Source organism: Drosophila elegans, unplaced genomic scaffold (genome assembly GCF_018152505.1).
Source record: "Drosophila elegans isolate 14027-0461.03 unplaced genomic scaffold, ASM1815250v1 contig_208, whole genome shotgun sequence".
In the NCBI taxonomy this organism is placed as follows: domain Eukaryota; kingdom Metazoa; phylum Arthropoda; class Insecta; order Diptera; family Drosophilidae; genus Drosophila; species Drosophila elegans.
Window position 1 is genome coordinate 11118757 of NW_024545578.1, and position 17788 is coordinate 11136544.

At 39.9% G+C, this 17788-nt stretch overlaps 2 protein-coding genes across 2 annotated transcripts; one reads left to right on the forward strand and one right to left on the reverse strand.

Annotated features, from left to right (window-relative positions):
- Window positions 1–470: 470 nt before the first annotated feature.
- Window positions 471–1386, reverse strand: LOC108135546. The gene has a single exon (XM_017256293.2). It carries the CDS (start codon window positions 1231–1233, stop codon window positions 574–576), a length of 660 nt encoding a protein of 219 aa, XP_017111782.1. The 5' UTR covers window positions 1234–1386; the 3' UTR covers window positions 471–573.
- A 12484-nt stretch (window positions 1387–13870) lies between these two features.
- LOC108135555 lies at window positions 13871–14449 on the forward strand. Its single transcript, XM_017256302.1, has one exon. The coding sequence runs from the start codon at window positions 13940–13942 to the stop codon at window positions 14270–14272; it is 333 nt and encodes a 110-aa protein (XP_017111791.1). The 5' UTR covers window positions 13871–13939; the 3' UTR covers window positions 14273–14449.
- Window positions 14450–17788: the final 3339 nt, after the last annotated feature.

A 17788-nucleotide genomic window follows, 5' to 3' on the forward strand; every position in this document is an offset into this window, starting at 1 on the left:
ATATATATGCATCATCATACATTTTCTTACCAAAATCACTTTTTCCCCACCATTATGTGCAAGTTACTTAAGGTTTCGCCAGTTCCCCTCTCTGACTTCAGTTTACACAGCCTTTCAACTGATTTTAAAGCCAAGTCATACAACAAAAGCCTGAAGGACACAAAAAAGCGGGCAAAACAAAAAGACGCTTGCAAAATATTTTGCCGTAGACAACATTAGATATTGTTTTGAACTGTGCCGACATGGGCTGGCATTTTAGTTTTAGTTTCTGTTTCTGTTTTCTGCTTGGAGTTTTGTTTCTACTACTGCTGCTGCTGCTGCTGCTGCTTCTGTTTCAGTTTCTTTGGCTGTTATTGTTATTGGGGGATGGCTGCCGACGGTCTGCGTCTGTTGGCCTGTTATTGTTGGCCCGGTGCACAATGCGGCCATAAAAAGCTGGTAGAGGCAAACAATTGAGACAATAAAACGGCTTTAAGAAGGAAAGCTCGCAGTGTAGATAAAGGCAATTAGTGTGCGAGCTGCAGTTTACTCAAAGTCTGAATCGGAATGGGATAGCGGCTAGCTGCTTGAGGATCACTTGGCGTTGAACAGAGCCTTGACCGTGTCGTCGGTGGTGTCGATGATGAGCTTGTAGTAGCCCGACCGCCGCAGCAGTCGGTCCTCGTCCTCGGCCACGCCGTAGATGTCCTCGATGGGCATCAGGATCTCGGACTCGTTCGGCAGGATCAGCTTGCGGGCATCCTTGCGGAACAGGGCCACCGCCTTGGCCATGTTCGCGTGGGCCCTGGCACAGTGCTGGGAGGTGAGACTCTTCCGCTTTGCCGAGATCTTCGAGTGGATGCGATCGAGGCGGGCTATCAGCCGCAGCAGGATGAAGCGGGCATAGCGATCCTTGATCTCCGGCAAGGACATCTCACTGCCGTCGTCGGGGTTTCCCTGTCCCTGTCCCTGTCCCTGTCCCGGTGGTTTCAAGTAAATGCTCAGAATGATGAACACGAAGATGGCGTTGATCGCAAATATCACCAGCAGAATCGTCAGCTGGAAGCAGTCGATGTCCTGCGAGAAGGCCTCCGCCAGGTGCTTCCAGTGCAGAAGGTCGTAGTGGTGCATCTGCCACTGGTAGTGCAGATAGGCGGTAAATGCCACGCCCACTCCGCTGTAGAGCGCTATGTACGGGTAGTTCTCGAAGAAGAACTCGTTTAATTGCATTCGAAGCTTTTGCCAGAGATCCATTGTTTCCTGTATCCTGTATCCTGTCGTCCGTGTCTCCTTTGTTGAGAAAGTCTCAGAAGAATCGGACAGGGTTCGAATTTTGGTTCCGGTAATTTTTGGGCAGGGTTTCCAAAAAGGGAGAGCTTTAGTTTGAATCTTCCAGCATGTCTACTTAGTTGGGAGTGTGGTAATATATGGAAGGGTATTTTAACATTTTAACGTTTATAGAAACGTCTTTAAGGACGAATTTTTAACAAAACAATTGTCAGTTAGACCATTTTAAACCTTAAAACAGCTTGATCTAAGTTTATTTTGTATAGCATTGTTCTTAACCGCCAGGATTAAACTTAAGTGTTATTTTGTACTTAACCATTTTAAACTTTAAAACAGCTTGTTCTAATTTTATTTTTTTGGCATTGCTCTTTTCCGCCAGGATTAAACTTAAGTGTTATTTTGTACTTAATTGTTTTAAGAAAAAAAAACACTTGCGCAGAAAGTCAAAACTGAAATGTTCATAAAATTTTTAAATTTTAAATTTATTTTTTTATAGTCCCTAAAATAGTGAGTTTGCAAATTTGTTTGTTTTCAAAACAATTAAATGGTTATTACCCAATTTTTGAGTAAGAATCCAGAGTATAAGAGCTTTTTTAAAGACCTTTACCCTGCAACATAGATCCATGTGGATCTCAAACAAGTTGCTTGCTTTACAAGGCAGGGTCGAACTAAATTGGTATGATGGCATTGAGTTTAATCGTTGGGTTCTGTAAAGGTTCGAGTGGGTTTTAACGTCACTCGCACAAATTTAACTCTTCCCCTCGAACTTGCAACTGTTTTTGGTTGTCACAACTTACTTGGAACCGCCCACGACTGCAACTCGAACAAGTGTGTTCGAACTTCGAGCGCGCTTTAAGTTTTTGGACTTTGTGTTATTCTTATTATATTTTTTTTAAGCTGCAGGGCCCGAAAATGTCGAAAATATTCAGGTCCTTGTTGGGTGACTGCATTTCGCTATCTCGGCTAACTTTTTGAACCCTCCCAAACCCGCCCCCATCACTGTGCTATCACTGTTAACCGATTTGAGACTTTGATAAGGCAGGCAAAAAAAGAAGAAAACGATAGCATACTTCTGAGCGCAATGCAATTTTCCATTCTCCGTGCTCCTTGGCTTTCCTTTTTCGCTGTTTTGTGCTGCTTTTTGCTGTTTTTCCCCCTCTTTCGGTTCCGTTCTTTGTGCTGTGCACTTATTATTGTCTCTTTTCGGTTGACTTTTTGCGCCGAGGCCAAAGTGCATGCAAAACTGCATTTTGTAGACAAGCCGAAAACCGAATACTGCCAGCCAAAACGGAAATATTCAAAAATTGTTGGCGGAGTGGGTGGTTGTGGGAGGCGATGGGCGTTGGGCGGTTGGTGGGTGGCCTATCTCGCTCGGCCTGTCCCTCTTTTCAGTGTGTGTGTGTGCGCGCTAATAAAAACGTAAAATTTAATGGTTACGGAAGGCACTAAAAAACAGGCTCACCAACAGCACCCAACTTGCTGCCGCTGTTGGCCTGCACTCGGAAAAACAACATGGTTGTTTGCTTAATCAGTTAACAATTTATCCATTAGTCAAACATGTTAATAGATACTTATAAAACAATAAGGCAATCCACTTTATGTGGCCAAAAAAATACCATAACACAACACACTTTAGTTTTGTGATTATTGCCCAAATCTTTTAGCATGATGATAGTTAAACTATCAATAAATAAATACGAAACTTTATAATTTGATTTATTATTGAGTACTAAAACATTGTTAAATTTATAAATTAGCAAACAAATTTGTGCAAAAAAAATATTTTTATTAAAACTAAATATTATTTCCAACTGAAAACATTTATTTTAACTTTTGAAAAGATTATTTTATAAATAAGAGTCCTTGTGTATATAAGGTTACTTTTATTTTAAACGTTGAAAAATTTTAAATGATTTTTTTTTTAAGTATTGAGAGTTAAAGATTAAATTACAAATAAATTTAAGTTATGGAAAAAAGTTTCGGTATGTAATATTTGTCCGAGTGCATCTGCAGTTCCCGCTGCACTGGAAGTGAAAAAGGCAGTGGTCTTTGGCTGTGTGAGTAGTGGCGCTGGCGATAACCAAGCAACGAGCCACAACCGCATCGAGGAGCGCGGGGAAAACCAGTCGATGGGCAAAACTGTAACTACGCCAACCGCCGCCGTCCTTGCCGTTCTGCCACCCCTTTCTGCCGCCCCTTTGCCGCCCCTTTTGCCACCGCCGACGCAGTGGAGCGCCCATCCGTGCACGTCAAACGCAGACAACTTGAAAAATGTAGAGACAGCGCCGCAGTATAGTTGAAACACGCCAAAAAATATGCAAAAGTAAAATAAAACAGGCGCAGACCCTGGGACAGACAAACGCATTTGGGCCCGGCGAAAAGCAGGCCCAAACCAGCCACTACCAACACCAACTGCAAACTGCTAACTGCAAACTACCGACTGCCGACTGCCGACTGCCAACACCCAACGTTCGACAGTCGACAGTCGAGGGTCGAGGTTCGACATTTGGCGTTAAAGGTTTTTCGTTGTTGCTGTTTACACTCGATGTACTCATCTCTGCCAAAAAAGGTAGCCCTGGGGTATATGGGGCTTCAATTCTTTTAAAATAATAAACCAATGAAAAGTAAATTAAAAAAAAACGAAAAATTCTAGTTATAATCAAAAAGTTGTTAAATAATTTGTAGAGAGAATTTATATTATTTTAATGTATTTTTAGCATATATTTCCAATTATAAAAAGTATGTTTCGGTTATATTTGAATGTTTTTTTGTATAGTCGTTTTCATCAGGTCTGGTGAGCACCCAACCTCTCGGCAACGTAATGTTTCTGTTTTAAAAGAATTATTTTTATGTTTACACGCTTATGTCCCCAAACGAATAAATCGTTTCCGTTTCCTATAAAGTATTTATACCTGTTTTTTCTGTGTTTAGTTTCTTATTTGGTCAATTACATTTAGCACAATTTGTTTTCAAAACCTTGGCTTCGATGTCATTGTTTTGGAATACAATAAATTAAATAAATTGCTCTAAAATATTCTTGTTTATTTTGGAAACTAGTAAAATGAATTAAGGACAATTCGAAGGAATACTTTATTTAAAGCAAATGTTAGTACAAAATTCCGTGTTGTTTTTTTTTTTTGTAAAATTTAAAATGTCCTATGGCCGATTTTGTTTGTCTAATCGATCCAGATTTTTATGCGATAGTAGTATATGCCAGTAGATAGGCAGCACTGGTTTCTGGCAACTTTTATTTCGCTTTGTTATTTGGCAGCGCATTGCACAATATTTTGCAGCAGGCAGTTTTTACCCACATTTTTTTACGGAGGGTCTGGGTCACCCCCTTACGTCTGTCTACTTGACAGTGGCCCTGGGAAATGGAAAGGGAAAAGGAAAAGCAGCGGGAGCAAGAGTCGGAGTTGAAAAGCCAGTTGTCGCTGGGACCGAAAGTTATTTGGCCCGGCTGTTGAATTCGGCGAGGTGTGCGTGCGGCAAAGGACTCGGAAAGCTAACTGAATGGACAGCAATTTGCGCGGCTAAACGAGTCCACAAAGGCTCCAGGACCTGCCTCCTTTTTGTCCCTCACGTTGCTGCTACTGTAATTAGGTTTGTCGCTGACCAGACTCACATGGTATCGTATCGAATCGAATCGATTCGAAACGAATCGAATCGAATCGAAACGAGTCAAAGTCACCGCCAGTCGGCCAAAGTATGCTGTAAATAATTCACAATTGTGCGACGCATTCGAGTTTCGCACTAGCAACACTGGCGGCACAACACTCGACGTCGGAAATGTTTGCCTTGTTTACAGCGCAGTGCATAAATTTGCAATTGCACGCATTCGCATACGCACGCAGCTACAGCTACAGACACAGATACTGATGCAATGATGCGTGCATTTCCGCAGGGTGTGCGTGTGTGTGTGTGCGTGGGTGTGTGGGTGTGTGGGTGGCAGGGAGTCAAATTAGGCCTACTCCCGGACAAAAAGTCCGACAGCAAATTTTCGTAGCTAACAGCATTTTCAAGTTTTATCGTTACGTGTGAGCGGGCGTTTACGGGTTTGGGGTTGCGTTTGCGTTTGCCTTTGCTCCTCGGTGTCCTTGGCACAGGCATTGTATTATGCTGCGTCCGTCCAGCCAGCGCACGCATACACTGCGAGAAAAAGAGGTCTTGAATTTTAGCTAAGCCCCTTTAAATTCATAGTAGGTTAGATGGTTTTTTTTAATCATTTAACTTCAATCTGATTTTAAAATATCATGTTATTTTATTTATTTTTATTGACAGCTATATAATAATGGCTTTCATTAAACACAATATTTATGCTAATTAAAATACTAAAACAAGTTTTAAACCATTTTGAATAAAATATTAAATATATGTGCTAAATTGAACATGTTTTCTCAAGTGCAGCTGCAAACGCGAGCACTGACGTCGCCTAGCCTTGTCTATTTAGCCGCCTGCATACAAAATGCACATAAATTGTCATGTTTCAAGAGCAGAGGAGGAACCCAACTGAAGGGAAAGGGGGGGGAAGGGGATTGGGATAAGGAGGGGCCCAGAAGGGGCGTGGCGGCTCCATGGCCATGTGCCGAGCATATTTATATTGATTTTCGCGCCTGGGATTGGCATTTGGGGGCCATGCGTCGGCCGCCAGCTTGTTGTTATGTACTTTGGCTTTTCAATTTCGGCTCGTTTTCCTCGTTTGCTCGTCCCATTTACTTTTTTTTTTATTGTGTTTTGTGGGTGCACAATAAATTGAGCCGAAATTGCATCAGCGAAATTAACAGTTTCATGTACGTTAATAGACTTTTGCAGTGTCCCGGGCGCAACCGCTTTCCACATCCCGACTACCACATCCCTGCGGATTGGGGAATTGGCTGGCCGACACGGAGGCAGTGGGCCCATTAGGTTGGGGCTTTTTAATTATGGCCAAAAGAGCGTTTGCTGCCGCTTAAAATTAAATTTTCAGCCGTAGGAAATTAACTGGCTCGACGCGGCTAGCACTGGCTTAAATAAATCTTCTTCTGCCACTTTTCTCCATAATCACTCGAAATTTACATTTGAGGTACATTTCGTTAAGCTAACGTGTAATGTTTTCTAATACCATAGAAAGATTTGCAACATTGTAATATTTATTTCAATGCTTCCAATGACTTAAAAAAATATGTGGAAACAAGTTTTAAATTGCTTGGTGTACTTTAAAGGAGTAATACTTAAATAAATTGTAAATACATACATAAAATTAATAGTTATTAGTAATTAGTAATATCGCAACATGGCCTGCCTTAAAATTCGCCCACTCAAAGTGAGTTTTTATGTCGCAAAACAGAGCATAAATGGAACTATAAATCATTCTCAATTCATAGAGCTAGGAGGACACACACAATGTGCATTATGATGCTGAATGCAGTTTGGCTCATTAGGTCGCCAGCTATGCCATTTGGGATATTTGAAACCGGACCCGGACTTACACCCTTACCCCCCCAAACCAATTCACTCTCATCCGCTGGAGCCAAATTCTGCATGGGTAATTAATCTGAAGGGATCCCTTTAGTGCCGTACCTCCACTGCCCATTAAAAGTATGACGCTCGGCAAATTCTGAAATTTTAATATGGCAAACGAACTAACAATAAGCAAACCACTTAGTTACTTCTCACAGCCATGGCTAATTTGCTTTGTTCAGCTGCTCCTTTGCAGCTGGAAAATGGAAATGAAGTTTCACTCCGGAGCTTTGGCAACAGCAAGTTTCGGTGGCCACTTGAAATATGCAAAATTTGTAATAACCTCAAGGAGGAACTAGCAGCAGATTGAGATTGTGGACTCCAGGGGTTCAAATACTAGTATGGAGGAGCGAAAGGGTCGAAGCCAGGCATCGAGGCATCCAGGCAGCCAAGCAGCCAACGCACGCAATCGGCAACGTGTCGCATTTGTAGTTAGACATAATTGTTAATTACCCGAAACCATTACCACATTAAAGGCCATAAAATGCAACACTAATTGCTTTATGCCACCTCGATGAGGCAGGACAATGCACTGAGAGAAACTCTTTGTGCATTGCAAGCAAACAAGTTAGAACTTACAACAAAACAATGTAACAGTAAAACGCTTGATTCATTACAAATACAAAATACAAGTTAGGGAAAAATTAAAATTGAATATGAAATTAAAGAGGTTAAAAATTTGGTAAGACATTATTCTACCGTTTTAATTTAGACATTAACCAATAATATATCTATCCCTATTATACTTTCAAACAATGAAGAAAAATTAAGAAATTTTGTACACTAAAAATTATCAGAGAAATACAATTAAAAATAATTTTCAATTTAAGAAAAATATTTTTTTTTTTAAAAATTAATACGATTTTATTTTACATTTTAAAGGTAATGTAGTCAATACAGCGTCGTTTTAAATGTTTAATTTCGTTAAATTACACCCAAACAACAAATAATGCGGCATAATTTGTACATTTTTGTTTACAATATAGTTAAGTTGGTAATTTCTCTCAGTGGACTTGGCTTGTTCAACACTAGGCGAACATTTTCTATTTGATTATGCAGCCAGTGCTCCTTTGTTATGGTTCTGGTCGTACTCGAGTTGGTGTTTGCCGTAACGTAATATGCAACATGGTAGGGCAACAATAGTTTCGGCCTCATCATCATCATCCGGCGGAGCTGGAGCCCTTTTTCAGATACATTCCCCCACAGCTCGTGCTCATGCTCATGCTCATGCTGATGCCATGCCAAGCAAACATTGCCATTCGGCGGCAGTCATCGTCACCAAAGCTGTACATGCCGTATGATTAATATTTCAAAATTACACTGACATGCAAAGTGTCAACTCATTGCGAGAGACGCCGCCGGCAGCACTTGGCACTCCGGCACTTTTGCACTTCGGCACTCGGGAGTCCGGACTGCGGACTACGTACTAAGGACTCCTGCCACGCCCACCTTTCCACACATTTAGAGCACACAAAGCGCTGACAATGCGCGAGCAGGCTGGCAGGAAAAATGGTGAAATGGTGAAAGCGTTTTGTAACAATTCACTCACAGGTGGCCCAGTGAGAAAAGAGTAGGCGTGAAAATCGTGAGTTAAGTGAAATATTTATTAGCCCCGGCACTTCGCCAGTCACGCGTTTGTGGCACGCGATTAAAGTAGAATTACCACCAGAAGAGCAGCTCAAGTGGGTGTGGCCGGTAATTTAATCGAATTTATAAGCACCTATAGGTATACGTCTTGATTAATAACAATCACAATCCCATTTACTCATGCGCAGCAACCAGTTTCCATAGAAAATCACAAAAACAATCGAGAAAATGCACGGCGCGGGGATGGTTGGGTGGGGGCATAATGAAGGAGCAAGGACGAATGGAGGGGGAAGCACAGGAACAGGAGCAGCTACATCAATGCCAAGCGTTAATCGATTATGCTTGCCGACTTACATAATTGCATTTTTCCCATTTCAGCAGTTGTGAATGGAAACTAAAGGCTGATCGAAACATAATCGAATCAGCAGCAGTTCAGCACAATAAGTTCTGTAATACTCTTCCCTTTATGTGTAAATAAAATTGTAGATTTTTCTTTGAGACTTTTATTTAAGGTTTTAAATTCTTCCTAATAAATGTGGTAGTCCTCAAATAACAAAGTTAGGTTCTTGTTTATAACTCTTTAATATTGAGGAGTTCGACAGAAATCACTAAGGTTTCGAAATAACTTTAAAATTTGTCTCTACTATTTTTTAAATATGCGTGTCTTATAAAATCATCACAAAACACAAATTTCCTTTTTTTTCAGCCTACTTTTAGACTCATATATATTTACTTTCAAAATCTGAAGAACTTTGTGCAATTTTTAATGACATAATACTTAAGCCTTTTCTGCATTTTGAGGCACTATTCAACGTCACAACATTCAAAAATGATAGCTGAAACATATTGTGTTGTGTGTGCCATAAATTGGTGCTTAAAAATATTTATTCACAGGCTCAAACAATCAATTATGGCCTGCAAAGTTGTGGTGCATTAATTTGGAGAGTTTCGACCGCAAATCACAACGTTAATGTGGCATGTGCATCGATTATTTCGATATGCCTATCCTCGGCAGACCAATCATCCTTATGGCAACCAAAGGAGCAGCAACCACAACAAGGAGAAAATGGCTGGCGAAGCAATTGAAGCGCTTTTAATTGATTTCTTCGCTCGAGTTTCACCACACTGGCATTTATTATCAGCCTTCCGCTTGCGGCTTGTCTTGCGTAACCGATCAGAATTGATGCGACTGATTTATGTAATCCAGCCTGACTAATCTCATCCAATAGTTGCCATGAGTTAGAGCCAGAGCCGACTTGCAATTAACACGACTCAACGCGCATTCACAAAACGGCAAAATGGTGAATGTTATATGTTAAATGCTAAACGGTAAACGGCAAACGGCAAATGGCAATCCCGATCCCAATCCCAATCCCAATCCTTTCGGGTCTGAAATATTGGCCTAGCGATTTGACATATTGCCAACAAAGGAACTCATTATCTGTGCATTAAAATGGGACACGACCCGCTTTGGTTGTTTGCTTTCTCTGTTGGCTCGGCGCTACCCACTCCACGGCGTGTGTGTCACGCTTATAAAACACATTTATCATAACTAATCCTTTGGGTTTTGGCTGCCATGCCCCCGGATGCGGATGCGGATCCGCCCACACCGCCACCCCCACCGACACCACTGCTCTGTCACCGATAACACTTTGAATAATAAATAAATACAAAATACAAGCAACGACATTTTGGCAAAGGCAAACTGCCAGACGGCCAGACAACGCCGGCCGATTTTTAATGCAAACGATTATCATGTAAGGCAATATAAAAATAAATTGCAGGCCGCCAACAAAAAAATGGTAAAAATCAAGGCAGGACATGGGAAATGGAAGGGATGCCGGCCACAGTGGTTCCCTTTGTGTATACACAGGGGAAAATAATATAAATTATCTTAGCCTTAGTCTTAAACAGCTGGTGCTGGTGATACCTTGGATAGTAAATGATAAGTTTACTAGATATATCGATACTAATGTTATTAAAACTAAGTAAAAATCCATTTTAGTTTTTTTTTTTACAAATTAATAACATATTTGTATTCAATAATTTAGTGCTACTTTATTAGGAGAACCTTTTTAAGACTAAGCCAAAGTAGCAGTATCATCTATTGAATCTAACGTTTTTATTTAGCATAATTAACATATTAATACAAAAATAGATACGGAAAAATTTTAGTTTGTTTGAATTATTAAAAATTAAAAATATATTTGAAGTTCAATTGTTCAAATCAATAAAAGTCTAGAAATGGGATAGTAAATATATCTAAATGGATTTAAAAAGCATAATGATTGTCTTGTTTTTAAATGGTTTGTATAAGTTTTTATTAAAGTCAATAATAAAAGCTAAATACATCAATTATTGTATAAGTTTAAAACATAATTTGACAAGAAATCAGTCAGAAGTTATGTGCCAACAAAGGACATCAAAATGAATGGCTTCTCCTGGCGATATTTTCTCTCCGTATAGCTTTTGCTGCTGATAGGCATCGGAGTCTAGGCCCGACTTTCTGGCAAGGACCCAGACCGCCGCTAATAACGAACATCCAGGACGACACTTTAGTCCCGAAACGGAGGACAATCGAGTATCTCCTTCGAGTCCAACTCCAGCCTCATCAGTTCCAGTTCCAGATCCCGCCTTGCTTACGGTCTCAGCTCCTGCGGTTGCTGTTGCTGTTGCCTTTTGCTGCTGCCTTTTGGCAGCATTTAAATAAATTTCACACGTACATATAGAGCAGCGGTTAGTGTTTGGGAATAAAGCGGCAGAGCGAATGGATGGCCGGAGTTCACAGAAGCGACGATGCTGGCAGTTGCTGTTGGCGACAGCGTTTGGCTCGGACTACCCTGCCCTGGTAGCCATTAAAGCCAATTGCCCACAAAATCATGCCCGATATCATAATTGCTCTTCGTGGTTTCCACACCCTGTAATCCCACAGCAGATTGCAGGGCCGGCACGTTTTCAGATGCCTTATGTATCTGGGAAATAAATAATAAATAAAAAATATATTTTAAATCCTTTCTTTGCATGTATAAAAGGAAACTCTTTGAATAAAGAGGTATTTTATTATTCTTGCACATCAGAATAAACATGGCTAGTTCTAATAAATAGATAATAGTTCTAATAAATAATAATAAATTTTCGTAAAAAAACCTACATTGTTTAAATTTTATTTTAAGACAAGGCATAATAAGGATTACATTTTATAATACCAAAATATTGGTTATATAAAAGTAAAATACATCATATACACATATCTATAAAAGGAAACTCATGACAAAAAAGTTGTATTTTCTCTTGCGTTAGGAAAACTTAACTAAGTCTTAAATTAACTCCTTAAAATAACAAACAAAATACATTTTCCCAATAATATTAAGGGTATCACACAATCGTTTACTCCACAAAGTGATGAAATCGATGTTCAGCATCGTTTAGTTAGCGCCAACGGGCAGTGCAATGGTTAAACGAGTTGGACGAGTGGACCCCGAGCCCTGAGCTCATATAAAATATTGTTTATTCAGTTCGAGGCAAACTGGCAGCAAATGGTGGGACGAGGGGAGGAGGGTAAATCGCAGATGCGATAAATTTAAACACTTGTTGTAGTTGCCGTTGAAAAATTTATTAGAAACACTTTGTGGTTGTGTTGGCTTTTTGCATGCGTAGCCGATGGTCCTATTAACGTCCCATGGCCAGTGGCAGTTATATTGAATTTGCGACACTGAGCCATCTATTTCAGCATAGGAAAACAAATGTATATGAGTACGTTCTGTATCTGTATCTGTATTTGTATCGACCGACTGATGCTGCCAAAGGAAGTTCAAAGTGTAAGCGGGATACCCATTTCGTTTGTTTTGGCCACTTGAATTCGCGCCAAGTTAATTAACACTAACGGCCCGGTCCAAAAGAACGGCCAAACTAAACAAGGATTGCTGCTCCGCGAGGAGTCCTCGAATGCTAATGAAACGTTCGCTGCATAAATTTAATTGTTTATCTGCCGTCTGAGCTGGCTAAAGGCCAAAACCCGCCAAATGCCTTTTGGCCAGCAGCATCCAGCAGCAGCCTGCAGCAGCATCTAGCATCATGTGGGGAAAAAGCCCGAATAAGAGCCGGAAACTCGAGTTTGGAGTGGAAGTGGAAATGGCTCCGGAGGCGAGCATATGGCGCACGGGTGTTTGGCAAGTCATTGGCAATGCCGATGCCACGATGATGACTTTTAAACTTTCTATTAAACTATAACAGCGATGATAGATGAATAATAAAAGCGGCAAATACATAATAAAAAAGTTAAGCGTCATTGCCGACAGGCGGTTTGGCTTTTCCCGCCGGTTCGAGGCCCATCAGCGAGCTGCTTTCGCTTCGAATCAGCCATCCATATTTGTTCATAGAATTACACTGAGCAAAATTGGTTTCATGAATATTACAAAAAAAACTATATTAATTTTTTTTTAAAAGTTGTGAAAATAGTCTAGAATTTAGTTGTATTGACATAAAAGATAGGCCTATATAAGATAATATTACATAAAAAAACTTTACCAGTTACCTATTTGGTATTTCCTAATTTTTAAAATAATTTTGAATTAATTATTTAAGCTAGTCTCGTTTTTTGGGTATTATTTTAAAAATTTGTTGTTTATTTTGACCACGTTAAATTCAGATTAAACTGTCTATAGATCAGTACAAATACAAAACATTTGAAATTAAATAAAAATAATAAACTGAAACTGGTACTATTTTTTCCAGTGCAGGAAGGAAAATCGGTGGATGTGTATTTGTACGAGCTGCAGACGAAGACGGATGCTGCTGCATTTGCGGTGAGAGTGCGTGCCTCGCATAAGTTAGAACCGTTAACCGGCAGCAGGACGCAGGACGAATTGGGGAAGAGGAGCAGGAACCTAGACTGGCAGGGAAACTGTGGCAGCATCGCAGATCGAACAGATTGATGAGTTGTTGAAAAATGGCAAACTTAAACAACAATTCCATTCCGCAGACCGGGGAGCACGGGAATGACTAACGATGAGCAGAGAGTGCGGCCTTTGTGAGAAATTTTGTTTTTGATTTGGCTGGCACATAAAGTTCGGCAAAAGAAAAAACAAAAGGATGATCTGGATGGTTGGAATGCACCGAATAACCGGTTTTCAAATAAATAATAATAGTATTACAAATTTGTATTCTGACTTTTGCAGGATTGCTGAATCTGGTTGATTTAAATCAAATTTAAAAATAATATTAAAATAACCCCTCAGACAAACAAAAATATTTTCCTCAATAGAAAATACAAATGGTTAAAAAAATTACTATATTTGCTGTGCATTTATATATGCCTTATGGTTTGAAATACAATACTAAAATGTAAAAAAAAATATCAAAATAAAATATTTTTAAAATCTAAAGTTAATGCTTCAGATGTATTGACATTTGATGAAACAAAAATCAACCAAAGCAAATTTAATAAAAATGCAATGGATATAGAAGAAGATTGCTTAACATATAAACCTTCTCTGGCTCAGTTGACCTTGCCTTTGGCTTCTAGATTTTGGTGTCAAGTAAAGTTTCGCATTAAAAAAAGCCATATTTCCAATTTTGAGTTGAGACCATGAGCCTGGACTACAAAAACTGGCTACTGCAACGGCTGGCCGCTTTCTACCATTCGATCTACTTTTACGTGTCGCTCTTCTCGATGGCCTACTGTCTTGCATTGTACCAGGCGCGGGAGCGGATCTACCAGATGGAGTTATCCTGGGCCAGGATATCGCTAATCTACAGCTGTGCCGGCATTTTGGCCCTGATGCTGGCCCTGGTGGCTTATTACGCATGGAGGGCCATATGCCTGGTCTGGCGGCAGTATTGCACTCATAGTCGCGCCACTCATCGCACTCGATTCCTGTTCAACTTGTACAGAAGGCAGCAAGTGCGCGCTTTGAAGTAGCAGCGGATGGTCCTGGCATTATGATCTGATTAATCCTCGAATCGCTTTCAATAAATTAATCAGTTTCGGCACTAAATGGGCGCTGGGTGGCACAGCAATATGCAAATCGTTTAATCAAAATGTAAATGCAAATGCGAAAAATTAAAATGTTCTCTCGTCAGAAGTCGTGCAAACAGACATTTTGTAAATATTATTATTACATCCTTGCTCTTTTTGTTCGTTTTTTTTTTTACGTTTTGCGTGTGTGTCCATTTATTTATATTTTGTGGGGTCGTTTATGATTTTTTTGGCTCCCTTTTTACTGCTGCATGACGATAAATTTGCATTTAAATCACCGACACCCCCGCCAATTGGTTGTGTGAGCTGTCCTGGTTTTTCGGGGGTTCGTTCCACGGCGAGACAATGGAAGCCGGTAACTCTTATGCATATAGCACATATATATGCATAGCCGGGCGTTATTAACCACAAAGTGTCACATGATTTTATTTCGTTTCGTTTCGTTTCGTTTCGTTTCGTTTCGCTTCGCTCCGTTCACCTGCAGCTTGAGTTTTTGTGCCCATTATTTTTGGGCTGACTTCTGTCCGATGTTAAATGCTGATAAGCTCCAAAGGACATTTTGCAACATAAAATAGCCGTAAGTAGCACTTGTCTACCGAGTGGCAAGGAGTCGGGAGTTGCAAGTCGAGAGCCAGGACTCCTTGGACTTCAGAACTCCAGGACTTCAGGACTTCGGGACTGCACTGCAGTGCAGTTAGGCGAGTGCAGCTGGGATTGCAATCGCCATAAAGTGCGCCGTCGGTCGTCGTCGAGGGCAAAATTGAAGTGCAAATAAAACGCCGAGCAGTTTGGCTCCTTTTTTTTTGGCATTTCGGGACATGGCGAGGATACTCCGCGTTTCGTCGCATATTTCAACAAATTTTTTACTGCACTTTGCAGTTTGTGTAGATTTTTTTTCGACCGGTTTCCCCTTTTTTGTGTCGCTTAAATGTCACTGAAACAAGCCGGCGGAAATGGTCGGAAAGTATTTGGTTTGTTATGCTAAAATTTAAGGGCTCAGGAAGTCGCATTAAAGAGCAACAGCAAGCCAAGACAACAAAAATAACAACAGATAAATAATACGAAAAAAATGAAAGAAATATAGCAGTTCTGACAAACGATTCGCTGTTCGATTTGTTCGGGGTATTTTCATTTATTTCACGTTTGATTGATTATTGCTAGACATCAGTCCGACCATTGCAAACGAGTTTTTGTTATTTTAATTTTTTCGCATTTATTTTATCTCTCTTTCTTTTTTGGCCTCGCACTTTGTTGGGACTATTTTAGATTGCATAAATATTGCGTGATTTCTCGTAAATTCCAATGTTTATTTTATGCAAATTTCTTAAATTAAATCGAATGGGAAAAAACGCCTTTCGAGTGGATAAATGTGCAAATTATTGTTGGAACTTTAATTAGCTGCCGTTTATTATGATATCCAGCTACATAATGAGCTCTGATTTACGCTTCTCCAGCGATAATCTTCAACTATAAAAAACCAATGCGACTGTTCATTTGCATGACTGTCAATTTGAGTACGAAGTTTTATGATGTCAGAATTAAAACCAAATAATAGGACAAAAAAATGATTCGGCTGGGCTACTCTGTAAAATTAAATTAGGTTTAACACAACAATGAGTAATTGACTTAGAAGAACATGAATAATTGCCATAATATATTATAATTCAGTGGGTAAAATTTAAGATAGAATATCTATAAAGTATCAGTATTTAAGTATTTTATATTCAATGTGGATATTAACTTATTACAAACAATATATAGTGCGCCAAATGGAAAAGAAATCAATTCATGAGACCAATTTGACTTCCATCCTGAAGACTCCCCTTTTTTAGGGCTTTCTGTTGCCATGGCCATTGCCATGTGGCAGTGATGTTTATCAATATATCAGAATAAATAAGCCATTTTCGATTCGCTGGCATATGCAGTTGTCACCCATCTGCATCGCAGCCTGCCAGCGTCTTGGCTTTGGCAAGTCCAATCTAATGCTGCACGATTTGACACATTGAAAAGTCAGCAGAAAGCCTACCAGGATAACCCGCCAGCCAGGATAAACCGAGTGTGTTTGTGTGTGCGAAATTGAGTTGAAGGAACAGGGAAATGGAAAAGGAGCACATAGACCCGAATTTATAGAAAGGAATGGCTGGGACCCCAAACTCACCAGCCCACCAAACTATGCGCATCATTTTATTTGGGCACGTGCTGCTCGTCATTTAAGAGTTTTGTCTGCACTTTCGTTGCTGGAATTTTAAAATATTTTCCGTGCCAAATGCCTGCGTGGCTTTTACTTTTCGCCCTTTTGTCCCAGAGCCGGTTCGGGCACCCTTAACCCTCTAAAGCCCTCCTCCAACCCGTAGACTCAGTGTGTGTGCGGCCACAATATGACTGTTGCTGCACATATATATATATGTATATATGTATACGTATTATACAAAGTCCCTAACAAAGTGCCCAAGTGGAATGCAACATTGTTGCTCCACAGCATTCAGATGCGGCGGCATTTTCTATTTCTATTTCCATTTTTGTTTTGCCATTTTTTAGTTGCCTTCATTTCTCTCTCGCGCCGAGCGCCGTCATTTCCACTGACTGCGTTTCATTTGCCTTTTGCAAGGACTCAGGACTCAGGACACGGCTCGACCTCTTCCCGGGCACAGGACCCGACTGAGACAGACGCTTCACCAGTAATTTGGTATGCCTTTTGCTGCCTGCCACTGCTCCTGTCCCCAGGCTCCACACTCGCAGGAAAAATCAGCCAGATGGCTGCTGAATCGACCCAAAGCGAGAAATAATTTAAGGTATTTTCTAAAACACAATTGTAAGAGACTGCAAGAAAAACAGATAGTATTTTATTCTAACAATTAAGATCAAATAAAATGCATTTTAAATTTAGTAATGTTATATGATTGACTTATATAATAGTAATAATTCATTTAATAAAAGAGACCTCCTTTTTAAATATTATATGAAAATGTTGTGTATAAAAAAAGCTTATAATTATTTGATTTTTTGCAAATAGCTATATATATATGTATATTAGTATTTTATTTGCCTACATAGTTCCTATTATGTCTTGCCTGTCAAATAACATTTTTAAACTGTTTATTTAAGTACTTTGGATATTTAAGTAGGGGTCATGTTCTAAGAAATATAGCTAAGAAAAACAATTTGTCAAATATAAGTGGGCATTTTTTCAAAGTGCTGTCTCTCTTTTTCAAAGCCCTCCCACTCCCCTCCACTGATTGCTAAAAAAAACTATTTGCGCTTTTAATTTGAATTACAAATTTTGTTCGGCTGGGAAAAAAATGGCAAAAATGTAATCAAATTGGCGGGCATATGTAGACGTGTTTATCCGACTGGTTTAAGGACTGAGCCAACTGGCTTGGGTCCGTGCTGCGTTTCAGTCGTTTCAGCGCTTTAACACTCGCGAGTTCGAATTTAATTGACTGTTGGCCATATTTACAT